Genomic DNA, 18,941 nt, shown 5'->3' with positions numbered 1-18,941 from the left:
ATTAAAAAAAAAAAAAACAAACATTTATACCACTTCAGAAAGACTCAAGGCTGACTACATCCCATTATAAAATGCAAAATCTTTTCCTCAAGAGTTAACATACATATGTATTATATATATAAATTCATGGCTCTATCATGGCCTCATCCTGTACACTTTGCCATTTACTGGCTTCCATTCTACCTTCCTTAGTCAAGCATTTATTAGTTCATATCATGCCACTGTGACTAAGATCATATAATATCATCCCACAGACTAAAGTTACCCACTACAAATATATCATCACGTACTAGTTTCTGCTCAGAAAGCAACAGAAAAGCACTTTAAGTTTAAATTATGAAGCCTTGTAAACAAAATGATGATATCCTTCCAACTTCAGAATCCTAGAACACAGATTCATTAACAAAGCAAATAATCACTTCTGAATAGAGGTACAGTGGGTTTTCCAGAAAAACTAAATATTCGATGATGTGTGGAAGAGAAGGGTAAGGGAGAATTGTTGCTTCCATCACTTTTTAAAAACATCTTCTCAATAAATATATGCTTTCAAATGACTGTGATTGTCAGTATATTACCATATTACATAGGGCCTAATGACCTGCAACCTTGTCACGCTGCAGTACTGCACAATGATCAAAAGCACTATCGTAATAATACTTGAAATAGTAAGGCCCTAACAGACTGCATTCTAACAAGGATTAACTTTACTTGGGTATCTCACTGTAACCACAATGAGTATTGCTCTCAAACACAGAACAGAATCTAGTTTAGAAAGGTTAACCTTAAATGCATGTCAGGCTGTACTTGTGGTGTCATTCACATTTGCTTCTGCTAAGAGAAACGTAACTTCTCCATGGTACTGTAACTATTAACACTCTAAGATACTATTTACAGCTGCTTCTAAAATAGAGTCAGTTTCTACAACACCTTCACTGTGGTCTGGAATAAATTTTTCCAGGCAGTTTTCCTGTGAAGCCATAGGTGAAAAATTAGGAAATTCCAATTCAACCGAGCCACTACTTGTTGCCTCGTTTTGAGGCTGTCTCCCAGCTTTTTTAAGTTCCAAAATGTTTTTAAATGTAGTTTCTAAACTCTTACTGAGCAGTAAGTCTTGCTGGGGTTCGCCAGAGCCTTTCCTGTTATCAGGATGTAAAACCTCATTCTTTGGAGAGCTCCTCAGAGTTTTGTCTTGGAGGGAATTATTACACGTTACCTTTGAGAAAGATTGAACTGTGTTCCTTGATATTTTATTTTGTGATCCATGACTGCCTCTTGACACAGTTTTTGACAAGTCTTCAGAACTCGAGGAATTCTCAGTGGACTTGGCAAGATCTTTCCCAGCCACCTTTTCTTCAGAAAGAGCCATGTATTGGCTCTCAGAAGAACAATTAGCTTTTTCAAACTTTAAAGCTTTAGTGAGGCTCTCTGATTTTTTAGCAGAAGTTATTCTTTCTTGTGGTGTCAGAACGTTGTTAGGCACTGGAGGAAGTTTACTGTGATTGGTGGACTCTGCTGAGCTGGATTTTGGTCGGTCTCTGGCTTGGGTTTTGGTAGTCTGACTTCGAGAAGGTAATGTTTTGCTAGACTGGTGGTCACTTTTGCTGCACTGTGCTTCTTCAGCTATTTTATCAAATTGTTTGGCAGAACAACAAAAATCGGTCTGATAACCATCTGAAAATCAAGTAGAAACATTTTACTTACATTACCTGTACATCAAAATAACAGATACTCAAATGTAGTTTGAGTATTAAAATTCAAGTTAACATCCACAGCCTACAGATTCATGTTTTAAAGAGATGTACATGTGCTTAAGTGTTCTGCTGCATCCAGTGCAGGAGATTATCACCAAATTAATCAGCATACTATGCACACAGATGCACTGTAAAACCAGACTAAGGGTGCTTCCCAGCATTCTAAATACTCAAATATGGTACCTGGAAAACTAATACCTTCTTCAATACTTGCTCTGAATAGCTTTTAAAACACACAGAATATGCAGAACATTTAAATAAACAGCTACTGCTACCTTACACAAATAATGGGATTCTAGTTGGTACATTTGGCAAGAGCCTGGTTAAAGATGTGGCCATTTAAGTGACCGTGACACTCCAAAAGCCACACTTCATTAAGACAAAGAGGACTACTCATGCTTCATACAGCAGCATTCCTTCTGGCTGCCAGCAAACTCACAGATTCTCCCTGACTAGAACTGAGACCGTGCAGAAGTCATGACTGTTGTCAGAAGAAACTCAGAAATACTTCTCTGCCAAACAGGCCAAACATGTTTCTTTTCCCCCAAATAACTGCCTTCAACCTTACAGTGTCTCTATACTGTTGAATTTGGGAGCTAGTAAACTTTAACTTTGCAGATGCTTATTCAGTATTTCCATTACTGGAACCCCTAGCAATCAGTGCCTCACTTGTCTCCACAACTATTTTTAAACAGTTCATACTTAAACTGCTTTTGTAAGATTCTGAAGTTAACCATTACTTACCAGGATCCACAAGTGCAAGACGCTTATCCCGGGTCAGAGATGCCCTTTCTTCCTGGTTAAACATCCTGTCAATCATAACCATCTCTGCAGAGGGGTTTATCCGCTACAGAAGAGGTAAAAAAAAGAAACAACCACCATGTCTGTAGTCACTCATATGCTGGGACCAAATCAAAACATTTACAGCTTAGTTACTCTTCAGAGAAAAACGACGTCTTGCATTCTTTCACTAGGTGTTTGAGGAGAATGCTGACAAGTTCTCAACGATCTTCAGTGTGACCCCAACCCTTACTGAAACTCACCATAAAATATTATTCATATTTTATGGTTCATTTTATTTGTTGAAGATGTTTAAATAGGAATTACTATCCCAATTGCAAGAACTGTACCTTTGCAGGTCCGAGGACATTTACTACTGTACACTACATTTTTTGACATTATACAGTAACTTTCCCTTTTAGAAAGAGAACCAGCAAAAATCTTGAAATGGAGCCACCCTATCATCTTGTTCCTTCCCTGCACTTCTCTCCTATCCTTCTAACTAGTTGGTGCTGAGTTGCATTTTGCTGATGTTGCCTTCAAGCCAGGTGGATCTATCCATCACAGAAGAAAGCTCCCTGGCTGTTACGTCACAACACAGACAAGTAGTTCCAAACGTCAACACTGTGTCGAAACAAACTCTTCAAAAATGACTGAGCAGGATTTACCTCAGAACATACTAGATGATGAAAGAACAGATTTTAGCCTCCACCCCTGCTCTGCACCTGCAACTACTTGCAAATAAACGATCATTAATACCTTTTTAATGGGACAGATAGATTCCAAAATCATATTAATTCGAAGACTTATGTATTCCCGTCTCTAAAGCAAAATTATTTAAGTGTCTGTTATACTCTAACTAAAAACTTCTCCAGGCTTGAAACCTAGCATGTTGTTGTGGTTTGAGGCTTGGAATGGGGTCGTGACCTTCCAGCAACTGGGAGGACCCCAGGTGGGTGTGAAACCATTGTATTCCCTCCCCTTCCCACACACACTCTGATAAGAGGCAGGGAGTGGGTTCTAATTTCACTCCTGCCTTGGAGCTCAGAGAGGAAAGTTGTCCTTTCACTCCGTGGGACCCTGGAACCATTTCTGAGGGTTTTGTATATTTTATCTTTTGTATTATTCCCCTAATCTTTGTATATATTATTTTCCTTACCTCCCTTTTTCGTTTTCTGTTCCTTGTTGAACAATATACTTCATTTTTTTTAAAAGTGTCTCTCTCTCTCTCAGGGGGGGAGAGGTGAGTACATAGTTCTGTTCCGTGGGGGTCCTGCCCTGAACCCCTTTTTACACGGAACCAGGACACATGTCTGAAGCCACAATGACATTTCTTGATCCATGTAAAATACATTCTTAAAGTAACTTTGTCAGTTTTTTTCTTTACCTCACGCCTAGGATTGTGAAAGCACTTGCATCAGAAGCATTTTGGATGAACACAATGGGCTCCACCCAGCTTCTATGGAAAAGTAGTGATTTCCTCAATTGGAATATGATTTGGCTCCAATTATAATAATACCATGGAGGCCTCGGAATGGAGATTTGCAGCATTCTTTCAGGCTCTACCACCCACAGAAGTACACAGAAATCACCCACGTTACTACCACAACCTGTTCAGCTTGAGAGCAAAGTATAAGCATGGAGCAAAGTTCATGTGTTTTCAAGATCTATGGAACCATTATAAAACAGCACCCTTACTTAGGGAGTATGTGAAATAGAAACTCAACCCATTTCACCGACTTTAAGACATGTGCATAGACTTGTAGCCACCAAGATTGCTGGTGTAATAACAAGTACACTATCCATCTTTCTCTCTCTACATATATATATATATCTAAAAACTTTGTGTATATATTTTATCCCCTTCAGAAGGTGATAAATGCTCTAAACACAATGAATTGTAATGCCAGCTATCACCTTCCCGAAGCTCTCTCTCTTAACAAATTGAATCACAGCCTAGAAACACCAAGTGTACCTGGGTTATAAACCTTACCATTGCATCTTCTATAAGTAAACATCTGTATTTGTTCAGCATAGCCTGTGTCCTCTTCAGAAGCTGTGTAGCTACCGACTCAAATTCATTGTCCACTAGAAAGACAAGAGTATGCTCTCAGATACTGTTCTTCAGCAACCTTTACAAATTTTAAAATGTTCTCATTCTTATTGCTCTACTTACACAAAGAATTCTCTCAACACAGTGATTATAAACTCACTGCCAGCTTTTAAAAAGAAAATTACCTTTTCTTAGGTCTTCCTCTGTTGGCAGTGATCCCTGGCACACATGGTATGAAAGGAGTCTCTGAACTGCATCACTTAACGATCTGAACCGACTCTTATCTGGTGTCACAGCATGCATCTGATCCTTCTGTAGCTGCTGTAGAATACTACAAGCAAAATTAATGACTTACAGTTAACATACTCTAACAGAAGTTTACACATTGACAAAAAACAAAAAGAAATGAAGGTGAGAGGAAAAATCTGCAAGAATATTACAGAAACATAACTTACAAAGCTCCTTTAGTTAATTGCTTAGCAGCAGGCCTTTTCTGTCCAACTAAATGGCCATCCACCTAGGTTCAAAATAAAAGGCAAATTACAATACATCCACTCATTTGCAGAGCCTAATTTCAGCATTTATTTCTGCTACTTAAGTATATCACCAACACCAAGTGTAACCACCACATAAGTATAAACACTTTCAATTATCTCCTGTTTTCATGGGGGGCACAGTATCAGTGAAAATGGGTAGTCATCTCTCCTACATAAACCAACAGTCTGAAATGTTATTTGTAGGCAAATTCCACTGTAGTACATATACACGTCTCATTAGTAAAAAGGTTGGTTAGCAAATTTAGCAGGTGAACAGAAGAAATTGTACAAGCAAAAACTTTTCCAAAGAAATCTGCTCTGAAGAACCATCTCTTCATTTAGCTAATGTCATCTTGCCTGACCTTGGTGGATCAAAGTATCTGTGAGTAAAGCAGACTAAGGTTGTGTACCTAAATTCTCAAAAGCCACGGTGGCTGGGTAGGGGGTGAAAGTGGTTCCAGGAATTTTGTTTCAGTGTTAATGTTATAGTAATACCCATAAGGTAGATCTACATTATCTTCTCCTTTCCTCAGACACTTAATGAAGCCAAAGTTTTTCAAGGGAATAACATCCTAAAATGTGAGGCTCTCCAAGTGGTAAATGCCCATGTCCCTACTTATATAAGAGGCATTACTACAATCCAAGTATTCTCACAAAGAAGCCATCCTAGATCAAAAAGTCTTTGTTTAATATGAAGTTGTTGGGTTTTCTTAGTCAACTAATCTTACTAATGAAATTGGTCACAGAGCAGAAGCTACTTCTGACTTAAAAGAAGACTGCATGAAAGCTCTTTTGAACTATGTGGTTAGAAGGAACAAAGAAGTGCATGGTACAGAGCATCCTTAGCAAAGCAGGAGCAGCAGGAAGCAGGCACACTGTAACGGTACTTGCTGGCTAAAGGCCTCTAGTTTCATGGCATAAAAACTATTGACTACCTCAGGAGAATGAACATCTGAACAATAACAGAAAAAAACAGGCTGAACTCATAACTCAGCACTACTCTATCTTCTGCTCTACTTGCACATCAGTAAGACAGGGAAAAATATTAATGTCATAATAAACTGACAAATACGTTTATAGTAACAAAGCAAAATTCTAAATCAGCTCCTCCCTTGCTTTCTTCTGTGATTTTGTAGTTTAGTGACATCCACAACGAAGCCCATACTTCCAAGCCTCTGTTAAAGCCCCCTCTCCAGCCCTCAGCTACTCAGTCCACAAATGTAACAACTGTCTCCTCCCTCCAGAAGTTCCTGTATTACCTCTCAAAAAAAAAAAAAAAATTAAAAACTGGCTTCCCCTTTCAGCCTCAAACACTAGATGCAGTGTGAAGTTTTTGTACATAGCTGTGATATACAGGAGAATTTCTTTTTTTTTTCCTTAAAAAAAAAAAAGGCAGCAATGCAGTAAAGAATAAAACAAAGAGCAGATGGAATGTCTCTGCTACTCCTCACAAGCCATCCCCTCCTGGTCAGCTAGAGAACAGCTGACTTTCTAAGAAGTAATGATACCAGCAGGTCCAACTTGTGTCCAGCTCTGTGAAGAATTGCCATGTCACAGGAAATTACCTTCAGGGAACAGTATAGTCAGACCCCACTGACTGAATTAAATCTCAGAGCAGCATTCAGAATATCAATCTGCAAAATACTCCACGTTTATTATGTCAAGATAGAATTTGACAAGCTTGAGTGACTTCATACAATCTAAAAAAAACCTGCAAGGACTTAGATTATCACACTGAAACATTGCTAACTTCATTGAAATTTCAAGGGAAAGGGGAAAATATAAATAAGAGTGCTCTCTACCTGTATACTTTGTTGAACTGATGATGATCCTAATACTTTTTCTTGTGGCTGTGCTGTTCCTAGAGATTGCTGTATGATTTTTCCTCCAGAGTCCTGCCCTATAAAAAACACATTAAAAAGACTTTGTCATCCTAAGCAAGATCAAAACAATTTCATGTACCCATCCTGATCATTTTACTTTTATTTTTAGCTTTTAGGACAATGGTATGTGGCTTATATGATAAAAAGCACTAGTGCAACTACCCAAGTGGGGAAACTGACTCATAAAAAATAAACAGGTCTCATATTTTGTGCAGCTGACTGCAAAAATCTTCATATATAAATCATCTCCAATAGTATGGCAACATAAGAAGACATTCAAGTACCCCAAGTATCGTTTCCCAACAATTTATTGAAAATCACTCAGTACACTTTTATCAAGCTTTTCAAGACTAACCCTCCCTCAAGCACATAAACCAAATTTTTCTAGAGAACCTGAAAGTATTTATACAGCAGCCATAATAACTATTTTGTCCTAGATTTTCTAGATGGGCAGATTTCCTCCAATCACCTTGCTTACAAATTCAAATCCCATCTTATCAGCCATGCTACATTACAACCATCACAAATAAGAATTTATTCTTTTTTTTTTGGCAAAACAAAACAATCATACTGTGATGACTGTAGAGAACTGCCTGGACAGCTTTCACATAATAGTACATGGGGGGGGGGGGGGGGAATAAAAAGCAGGGAGATTTTGGGACCTTGTTCAAAAGGGTTACTTATATACAAAGATAACACAAAGGCTACTGCGTTTTTCTGTTTGGTTTGAATATATTGGTTTTGTTCTTTCAGCCACACTGTGCTGCTTGAAAAGGCCAGTATTTTGCCACAGACAATCCATTAACTGCTCTAACTGAAAGTGACAGGCTCAGAACCAAATCGAGTGATGACAGCCTGCACACAACCTTGTAATCACTATTTTTCTTTCCTCTCCAAAGCAGCCAGCACAAGTTTCACAGAATTTTTAACAGATGCCTATATTTTGAAAATGAGTTATTTCTATTTCCCTAGGCTGAAAAAAAAAAGAAAAAGAAAAATGAAAGAAGGTACAATTTTGGAATCTGTAGAGGGGAGAAATATAATTGCTTATTTATGGAGATTCAACTTCTCACTCTACAAAATTAAGTGCTCTGGTTGGAAGAAACAATACCACACACTCAGTACTGAAAAATTTAATTTCCATTCTTCTAAAAATAAAATTCTGATAATCTTTTGGACCCTATCAGCATAAGCCATCAATGCAGGTCTGCCACATCAAAGAACCAATTTCTATGGCTGGAGAAAATTAAGAAAATTTTTTAAAAAGACCTTAGTTGACCTGATAGTGTGTTGCCCAGAAGACTTGTTAGCTGAGGCTGTCTCAAATTATCCTGTGTCTTTGATGCAGAAACTGGTGACGTCTGGTTCACAGTTTTTTTCTGTGCCATATATATTAAAAAAAAAAAACAAAACAAAACAAACAAAACAAAAACACAACAGTCAAATATTTAAACTGAAAACTGTAACAGAGGAAAAAAGCAAAAAAAGCAACTAAAATTCAGCTCTACACATTCTTTTTCAACCTTGAACTCCTAAGTGGCAAAAATTCAGACCTCTCAGTTCTTCCTAAGTTCAACAATTTTATGAAGTAAATCATGGAGGCATAAAAATGACACTAGCAGTACAAATATTCACCAGTTATATTCTAGAAGACCCATAATTTCCCACTACAAGTTGCCCTCAGAGAGCTCAGATTTTGAGAGTCTGAAAACTGCAAGATGACTAAAGAAACTGTCTTCACAACAAAAAAAACTCTGCACACAGAGGAACAAACTGTCCAGTGTTCAGTGACTGAATGATAATATACTCTGCAACACTGTACAATATTTAAAATGCATGTGCAAACAAGCTAAAAAGATTCTGGTAAACAGCAGAGTTTGTTCTCTGTAGTTCCCATTTTCAGCTCTGAAATTTCAGCACAAAACCAAATGATCTTTTACAGCAGTAAGAAATATTATGCTTTTATAACTGCTGAAACTCACTGACCCAGCACATACCCTACAAATAGGAAGATGTAGATACATCAAGAGAAAGTCAGACAGGCCTCAAATTACTCATCTGCAAACAAAATATCACAACCTGTGGTAGCAGTTTTGGCAAAGACTATATATGTCATTTTACAACACATTTACCCTTCTTTTCTAAATGCACATTTTCCAAGATATGTTATTTAATTGCCCATTTTGGTCTTGGAAAAAAAAATCCAACAAACATTTTAGAAACGAGAAATTAGTGCAAATGTATTCTGAGATAGTTATTATCAGTATTTTACATATTTAACAGGAAATAAAAGCAAAAAAAGGACAGACATGGACGAGTCACCGAGTTAAACATTGGCAGAGTTTCAAAGTTCACTTAGGAAAGCAAACAAACTCAAGTTGAATACATACTGCAGCTGCATCAACTGAACCAAAAGACTAGTTTTTACCTTAAAAGTAAATTCAGAAAAAAAAAAAAACCACAAACAATTATTACAAGTAGACCTCTTCTTAGAGAAACTATTTTTTAAATGTTATGCTTTTATAAACTGCTTTAAAAGGTATTTCCCTGTAAGTATTTCAAGAAACACCTCTTACCTTGCCATTGCTTCAAATTTGAAAGCTTCTAACTGCTCCAGACACACAGAACTACTGTGGGCAATGTCAGCATGGTAGATAACAAAGAGAAACCCAAGAAACCTTTTCATCTCTAGCATGAATAGGTCAAACCCAGAAAACACATGCATAGTTTTAGTGAAGTCAGAAGACTTTTAAGTGCCAAGAATGTACCCAAGCTTTTATATCTAGCTTTATAGTAAGATCTTCAGGAGAGGTTATAGTTGTACGATCTTACAACCTTCATTCCTTTAAATGGGAGCAGAAATAGATCAGTGCTAAGCAGTTCTGAAAGTACTGCTATGAATCACTAACAAAATTAATGAAGTGACACTCATTCAGGCAGTGACAGACTTTAGAAAATACTGAGTCAAATGATATGTCTGGGTTACAGTAATTTTCAGCAGTTCTACAGTACTTGTAAAAATATCAACTTGCAAAATTAACCTTCTCTGTATTAACACTATAAGCACTTCTTTGGCCACGTTCTCAAGCAGCTTTCATACCTGACCAAAGGCAAATTGTTGCTGTGTTACTCCAACTGACGTGTGACTAAAGGTGCTGACAGGTTTGGAAGAGGATGCTGGAAGACGATGAGACGCACTGACGGGAGCCTGAGTTCTGTTCTGTGTTATCTGGTCTCCAGTGAAGCTTCCTCCCGATGCAACAGACTGAACTGATGGTCCCAAGCTAGGGTGGACTGAGCCAGAAGAACTTGCAACAGCGAATCGGTTGGAAGCTGACATGTTTGAGACTGTAGACTGCCCAGGCGACATCGCAGTAAAACTCGATCTACCTTGAGAAACATTAGCTTGACTGGGTGACAAATGCAGCACCGTTGGAGATGCCTGCTGCAGGGGCACCTGCCCACCAACAATCTGTGAAGCTCCATGATTTACTATAACTTGGTTTCCAGGAGCTGTGAAAGTCTGGCCGGAAACAAGCTGAACAGCTGTGTTCTGATTATTCAACATCTGTCCTGAATACGACTGGTTGGCTCTTAGCATGTTTGTAGAGTTCCTGTTGAGCATTACATGCTCAGCAGACACTTGGCTAGGAACCAGCTGGGAAGGCTGAGTCTGAAGAAGCTGTCCATTTATGGCCTGGACATGATGAACTGAATTAGAATTAACAGACAAACTTGTAGGTATGAGAAACTGGTTTTGAGGTGTGTGAGGCTGTCCCATAGGAGAATGGATAACAATACTACCTCCAGCATTGCTAACTGCCTGAGGCGTCACCGATTTTCTTGTACTTTGTTGATTAACAATATTAACAGACATATGAGGACCAACTACTGAACTCTGAGGCGAGTTTGCAGAAGCAAATGGAATCCCTTGCTGCACGTGATGTTGCTGTATTCCCAAGTTATTCACATTGTAAGCAGTCTGCTGACCCATCTGGATAGGCTTTGGTTGGATATTAACGGGAACTTTGTTAGAGTTTGGTGCCAAACCCCTTTGAATGATGATATTATGGACAGGCAACGATGTCTGAAAATTTGTGCTGTTAAATGGAACAGTTACAGGTTGTGCTACTGGACTTGAATTTGAGTTACCGAACAGTGAGTTACCATTTGGAGTCTGTCTATGAACCAAGAGGCCACTACTCATGTTTGCAGATGTTTGCTGACCATTGCCTTTCAGTATTATCTGAGATCCATCAAGGTTATTAATGGTCATCATGGAAGGCTGATTACTAAAGGAACCAATCAGCTGTATCTGCCCAGAACCACTAATCTGGCCGCTATTAGACAAATGCTGGCTGGGAACACTAATTCCGACATGTTGCATAAAGCCATGTTGCACACCAACTGTATTGCTTGCAAAAGATGCTCCAACAGGTTGCTGTACCACTTGAGTAACTCCTATAGGCTGCAACGTCTGACCTGAGTAATTAGAAACATTAGAAGCCTGAGTAAAGGATGCTGATGAAGAAGGATGAAGCTGAGCTTGTGCAAACTGTTGGCTAGAACCTACACTGGCATCCAAATATGCCTCTTCTGCCAAAGTCTGTTCAGTAATATTGGCCTCCTGCAAGGACTTCTGAAGAATATCAAAAGGCTGATCCTCGGTAAGATCAGGTAAAGGGGAAGATCCAAGTTCATCTTCAAGAAACTGAAGGCTACTGGACAGCTGCAGCCCATCACTAGGCCCCTCTCCAAGCTGACCACTTACACCTTTGACAGACGACTTGGGATCAGTGTTCTGAAATACAAAACAAGAAAGAAACCATTTTCAGAAACTCCAAACTCTACCTCGTTTCCCCATTAAGCTTTCATTCATGCAACCTAACTTTCTTTACAAAACCACGTTCTTCATATAGTACAGATGTAAGGTGATGGTCATCCCATACAGCAGGCAAGCATCAACACATGCCTCACATCCCACTCATGCCCTCATGACAGACTGCTGCAGACACTACTCTCAATTCTCAAATCTCCAATTCCACAGCACTTAGCTCTGCACCTGCACTGTTTCAAGAGGGTGTGACACGCTCTTGAAGTACCATCTTCCCTTCCTCAAGCTCAGCATTGCACAGAAAAAAAGGATGAAAGAAAGAAGGATTGAAAAGACCTACACCATAACTCAATTTAGGGCAAGGTTTCAGTAGCAGCAGGGAAACAGCAGGGAAAAGATGCTCTTTCACTGACTGCCCCTATCAAATGAGACCCATCTCCAAAATTCTACCAATATTTCTACCATCAGTGTAAATTAGCAACTATTTTGTAAGGTTTAGAAAAATTTCATAAAAAAGCAGTAAGTAAAATAATGCTAGAGAGTTTATGGTTTACACTAACAAAAAGATTAGGGAGAACTACAGATTTTGAAACTGCAGCAAATATTAAGTGGCACCTTGAAAGAAAAGAATTCCTTCAAATCTATATCCATAAGTACTGTGATGCAGAAAATCAGAATCTACTTTGGCCAACTTGACAGTATTTTCCTAAAACAAAGTTACACCCAGAAACTCTAGACAATGCAAGTATCAGGTTTCCACAGGTGGAAAGACAAATTAATATGCATAGAAATACTTGCAACAGTTGTTAGAGTACACTTTTCTCAATTGCAAAATCATATCTGAACCATTCAAGTACAACATCCATTTTCTTTTTAGGTCAGGATAAAAGCCAAATGTGGGTGTGAAAATATCAGTCACACTCATACTCTGAGTCCTCACTCCTTGAAGGTCATAAGACGTTTGTTTTCACCTCATATAAACAGTGTGAAGATGCTGCAAGCCATAATTACTTGTAATAACATCCCCACCCTAACTTCAGTTCCCCAAGCACATTTGTTCAGAATTTTACTCCAATCTGTTTCTGAATCAGTCTGTGTATTTTATGAAGCATCAGTAATGTTTTAAAATATTAAGAGATTGATCTTAAAAGTCAATAAACTGTTTTCAAAATACAATTATAAAATTACAATGAACTTTTTTACATTTATGTTAACAGAAGGAATTAAATAGTACTTAAATGTCTGAATGTCTGCACCTCATGAACACCTAAAATTACAAATCAGGTTCTCAACTGTACCTAGCTACCATCAGGCAGAGCAAAAAGGAGTCACCAAGTAGGGCATTATTAGGACTCAGAACTGCCAGACTCTTGTGAAGAGCTCTCCACTGCAGCTGCAACTTGTCTACAGTGCCAATGACTAACTTTTCACAACTGTGTTAAGTTAGAGGGCTCCAATTAATGCTATTCCAGCAACAGTCATAATAAATAATATTACAGTAGATCAAGATTAATAGCTTGAAACTCTCACACTGGAATAAAGAATCCCAAGTTTTATTCCCTGCTCCCAGGACTGTTTAACATCTAAAACCAATTTTACATGCATAAACTGGAACAAAAGACCTACCAAGTTAGCACCTCAACAACACTGCTGCCCAGATTCAGAATGGCCAATCAGAACACCATACTAACTTCAAGAAGACAGTAGTGCCTCTGCAACTTCATGAATCTGCTTACCAACAAATGCTTTATTCTCTCTGGCTGCATGAATATTCTGCTCTCTTAAGCTGTTCTACTACACTGCACAGAAAGGAGAAAGCAGTCACCGAGTAGAACCCAGGTGACACGGCAATGGCTCAGGAACCCTCTTACAAGCATTGTAACAGGACTGATGACCACCCAAGAAAACCAATCTGGAATCACTAGAGATGGTACACACACTCAGAGGGGAGTTTAGGGGAAGAGTGGACACTGACTTCCTGCCCTTAAGTCAGCAGGAGCTTAATCCTGTGCTAGGTGTTGGCTGAGCATGCTTACCAGCTGAGGCACTGAACCCTTGACACTGAATCTGTAAAATTCTGCCACTAAAAGGCATCAGCTGGGCCAGCAAGGCAATCAACCCTACTTCATGGTAGCTATTACTGAATACAAAGACAGAACTTTCAGTGTCTGCAAAGCCTTTAATAATACAAAACTCAGAAGCCTTTAACTTTTCTAGTATGTTTATGTTACAAGCAGGGACGGTGAAACAGTTTATATTCGTATTTTAGGTAACTCTTTGTTCCCTCACAATGCACTATAAAAATCTAACTTTGCAACCAAGTTGTTCTTCACTTAGGTCAGCACAGGGCTTTTACATGAGGGAGAGAGGGAAGAGAAGATGGCATCAGTATTCCTTACAAAGGTACAAAAGGATGAGAACAGAACACAAGAGGAACAAGTGCTGGAGAACAGAAATAAGTAAGCCATCCTACAACACACCCTGGAAATCCCTGCTCTTCTGATCACCTACCCCACCAATCTTATGCAACACAAAGTCCTTTTGTCTTTCATTAAGTATTTTTGTTTCTTCCAACTGCTACTCCCTATGCAACAATCCCACCTTGCCCAGAGTTTCCCACTCCCTCTCAAAATTACTCCAAAAACCCCGTTTCTCAAAATACACGTCCAACTCCTGCCCACCACCTACTCGTGCTTATCAGAAGAATCTCTACAAAGAACAACTAGGAAGTCTAGGCTATGATAAATACAGATGTCACCCTTTATTCCCTCTATCTCATTATTTTAGGATGAATCCTCAGAACCCACCTCTGCCATGCTGCATACAAGAAGCTGCTGTCTGATCCTAGCTAGCCTGGTAGCAGTGAGCTGAAAGCTGAAGCCACTGCTCCTGATGAGCTGAAAAGTGTGCACACCCTATTACTGCTGGTACCTCACTCTCCATTAACCCAACCAGATTACCTGGAGAAAGAACTGCCACGTAACATTTTTTCCTACAGCATTTAATCATGATATTGAAAGGGGAAGGACAGGGCAAACACTTCCTAGCACACTACCACAAATACAGAGAAGTCATTTGTTCTCTACACGTATATAAAAAGCTTTAAGTCTTTATTTATGCCAATTATTTAAGTCCACTATGCACCTACAAGTATAGCCATGTGACTGTTAGGAACATAGGACAAACAGGCAAAATAACAGTACAACAGAAAGAAGAATTATGAAGGAAACCCTACTCTATGTATTCAAATTACTGAACTGTGGGATTAAGAATTCTTTTTCTTTTTGAAAAACCACAGCAATAAAACCAAAGAAACACAGGTCAGGAGGGATCTCTGAATTCATCTAGTCCAACCTTCTACAGCAGATCAGCCTTTGCTTGATCTCCCAGGATTGGGATTCCACAACATCACTGGGTCAAACTTAGTCCAGGGCTGCAATATACTCCTGGTGAAAAAAGAACACTGCACACTACTTGCAACACCTAAAAAATTTAAAGTGAATTCTCTAACACTCAAGTTACAGGAAGGAAACATCCCAAACTATTCAGTCTGAAGGACATCTGTTAATTTATTGCTAGCTCAGATTCTACTTAGAAATAAGAAACAAAACCATCCAAACATACACAGGAAATGCATGAAGTTTTAAGGTCTACACTTGAGCACTACTATATTTACATTCATTAAAATTACAAGTCCAGTTAACTGGAGTTACACTAGAGAGCACTTTCACTGCTCAGCAAGCTGGTCTACATATTTACAAAACACGTCCCAACAGTGCAGTATCTTACCACCAATGCAAAAAGAAACCAACAAAACACTTTAAAATATTAAATACAAGGTGGTTCTATGTTAGCATTCACAATTTGAATAAGGTCAAAATCCACATCTACTTCATTCAGTGTTATAAAAGCCAAGTAAAGCCATAACAGAAGCATGCCATCTCAACACATCATTTATCTCCTCACCACTTACATTGGAGTTGGCGAAAATTGAATTTGAGTTGGCTACAGAATACTCTGCATTAGTCAAGTCTTCATTGCTCTGATGAAAGACAAAAATCATGTTTAGAAATAATACACTCAGTGAAGCTTATGTATATCTGATACATATGAGTGCTACTTACAGATTTACTACTAGGTCCATGTAGAAAATAATTCAGCGCCTGTGGGTCCCTTAAGAGGGATGGGAGGGGGGAAAAAAAAAATATGTTACCACTTTTAGAAAGCTTATTTTACTAATGAGGCTAGTTTAGCTAAGGCAGATGCTATATTTATATAAACCAGGCTTATAGCAAAAACATTTCTTTCACTGACTCTAACACAAATCTGAGAGTTCATCCCATTTGAAGATCTGTCTTTATCAGCACAATTTTCAGAAGTTGATATTTGCCATCATTGCACCAAGGCATTCCAAACAATAAACTGTGTTCCTCACAGAATTTTAGCTACATTCTGCTTTAATTCCCTTTACAAGGCTATTACTCATGTTCTCTTAAAACACAGTGTTTTATCAGAGCACATAGTACAAAAACTGAGGAAAATATTATCACCAAATAACATGAGAACTAAAACAGGCACCACCTCTTCTACAGAAATAAACTATAACACCTGTATAGCCAGTGTCTATGTCAACAGGGCATTTACAAAACTGAATCTTTTCACAAATTTTCTGCCACTCAACATAAGTTAATGAAAGCTTATGCTTGCCACAGTAACAGTCCCCTTCACTTGGAGGAAAAAAGGAGCTTGTTTTTCAACCAAAATCAACCACAGAAATAACTAATTAAATATTATGAAATACAACTTCAGTGCATTTCATTAACTTAGCACTATCACTGAATAAAACTCAAGATGAAAATGGTCTGACAGAACAAGCGTCGACAATTCAAGCAAATCAGAAATAATGTGAACTGCACATGCAGACCAAGCAAAAAACACTAAAAGATTGTGTTATAGTGGATTATTTTAATACAAGAATTTTACAGCATTCCCAACATGTGTATTAGCATGAATAGCGAGATCACACGGAGCTTTCTGATTTTGAAATGTCTTTATTGATTAACAATAATGGAACATTTTTGAGAAGCAGGATGTTCTCATGTAAAAAAAACCAACATATTTCCTTCTCTCTTCATCGTCCTAGAAAATAAAGAGGGAACAAGTTAAACATCTTGCAGGTTTAAGATTACTCTCCTAAAAGCACAAATACATCTCTATTCCTCGTTTTTTTCATTTAAAAAACAAACTGCATTCATATGTTTACAAAAGATGTGTTACAGAGAAGTTGGCAGGAACTTTATGGTACAATTACACTTACAACATAGAAGTGGCTACATATACTTTGAAACAAAACCATAATTTTCATATTAGATTACACTAAATTTCAAGAGTTAACAAGAACAGAACTCATCAACTCATACAGGGCTCTATCGTGCTTACGAGCTTTATCAATAAAATAACAAGGACAATTAATCCTAAATACACTCCCTGACTTTAAGTCACGAAAAATGCCATTAAAAATGAAGAATACTTCATTAGCTTAAATATTATTTTTAGTAAGGAAGGCACTTACCAAAATCAAAGATCAGACGTAAAATAAATAAATAAATATGCTGTTTTCCACTCTTCTAGATGCACAAGACAGTAATTGCTGCCATAGCAGGAATCACAAACACTCATCCTTATCAAGAGCACTTCATTTTCTGGACCACCTAGGAACTTGTATCAGGATCCTTCTGATTCATGCTCTTGACACAGCACTGAATTGTCCCATGCAGTCAATTATCATCTTCCAAGGAGGATGTTCTATACAGCTACAGTCAGTAATTTTGCAGAGCCCACCCCACAGAACATAACTGTGGGCCATTACAGGCAATGTTTTTCTTACAGCATCCACAGAGTAACCCCCAAATTACAGCAGCCACTGTGGTGAGACTGTTTTCTGAAGTTAAAGCTCTCAGTGGTTTCACTGAAATCTTTGAGAAAGATGCAAGGCCTATTTATTAAGACAGTAAAAAATTCTTGCATGAAGAGGAGACCAATCTTTTAGTAGCTGCTGTAAGACTGATGTCATACTAAATTCTGGCACAGTTAGCACAAAGTATCATGTAAGAAGCACTCAGTTTTCTTATGTTTTAAATGCATTATAGCATACTATCTGTTCTTGAATACTGACATGAATGTTAGCCAAAGGTAGGTAACCTGTCACATATACAAGCCATAAAAGTATTGCTCATGCTTCAGCTATCCTAATTAATTTTTTGAGATTCCTATATGGAATTATAGATCTCCAAGTAAATAAAATGGACCATTTAAAAGCCCCAATGTTCTTAAAACAAAGTATCTTTGAGAAAAACATTGATAAATTCTTTACTTAAATACTTAGAAAAATAGAATTGTTACCCAGTTCTCCTAACATTTTTATGCAAATGCATGTTATTAGTACAAATTAAGTAGTTAGAATTAAAAATAATTTTACTTTTCCCTTTAAAAGACATGCACAGAGTTAAAGTATGTAGTTCCACTGCTCAAAAAATTGAGATCTTTGGTTTTTTAATCAAAATAAAAGGTAACTTTTCAATGAAGATTGTAACAACATCCCTAGTAACGTGTTCTAACAGTAGCTGAGGAAAGAATCCAACCTCCAGGAGTATTCATTCCTTAGGCTCTCTTGAGGAGAACACCCAGCAAGTGGACTGCCAGCTAGCACACACTGGGATTGAAGGTGCTGTGACAGGCACCACAGGGAGAAAGGGAAGCACAGCTACTCACTTCATTTGCATGCCACCTAGTCTTGAGACAATAGAAACACCTTCTAGAAGATGATTTTGCACAATTATTTTTCACTACTTTTCTGAAAGACTTGCTTAAGGAAAACTTACCCAATAAGATCCAGGAGACAGGATTCATCGTCATCATCATCCATGACAACTAGAACAAAAGGGGAGAGAACAAAGATGATACATATCAGACAAAATATTGCTTTCAACAGTAAAACCCATTTAGAATACCTCAGTATTTTTTACCAGACAATTTATCAAGTTTACAGACATCTACTATTGGCAAAGCTGTTAAAAAAACCTGCACCTTCTACAGGGGTCCATT

General features: G+C 38.1%; 1 protein-coding gene across 1 annotated transcript in view; it reads right to left on the bottom strand.

The window, feature by feature from the left end:
* Positions 1-868: 868 nt before the first annotated feature.
* The window catches only part of GLTSCR1L (GLTSCR1-like), a 32,059-nt gene continuing 13,986 nt past the window's right edge, over positions 869-18,941 (bottom strand). Inside the window, exons 2-12 of the mRNA XM_008942632.1 lie at positions 18,719-18,767; positions 15,962-16,010; positions 15,811-15,879; positions 10,104-11,804; positions 8,283-8,382; positions 6,923-7,020; positions 5,040-5,101; positions 4,770-4,915; positions 4,525-4,619; positions 2,496-2,598; positions 869-1,671 (exon numbers count right to left, since the gene is read on the bottom strand). Coding sequence (XP_008940880.1) covers positions 869-1,671; positions 2,496-2,598; positions 4,525-4,619; positions 4,770-4,915; positions 5,040-5,101; positions 6,923-7,020; positions 8,283-8,382; positions 10,104-11,804; positions 15,811-15,879; positions 15,962-16,010; positions 18,719-18,762 — 3,270 coding nt within the window. The 5' untranslated portion in view covers positions 18,763-18,767. The remainder of the gene's footprint in view (positions 1,672-2,495; positions 2,599-4,524; positions 4,620-4,769; positions 4,916-5,039; positions 5,102-6,922; positions 7,021-8,282; positions 8,383-10,103; positions 11,805-15,810; positions 15,880-15,961; positions 16,011-18,718; positions 18,768-18,941) is intronic.

This window comes from Merops nubicus, unplaced genomic scaffold (assembly GCF_000691845.1).
Source record: "Merops nubicus isolate BGI_N331 unplaced genomic scaffold, ASM69184v1 scaffold15606, whole genome shotgun sequence".
Lineage (NCBI taxonomy): Eukaryota > Metazoa > Chordata > Aves > Coraciiformes > Meropidae > Merops > Merops nubicus.
This window is presented reverse-complemented; position numbering and strand designations above follow the sequence as displayed.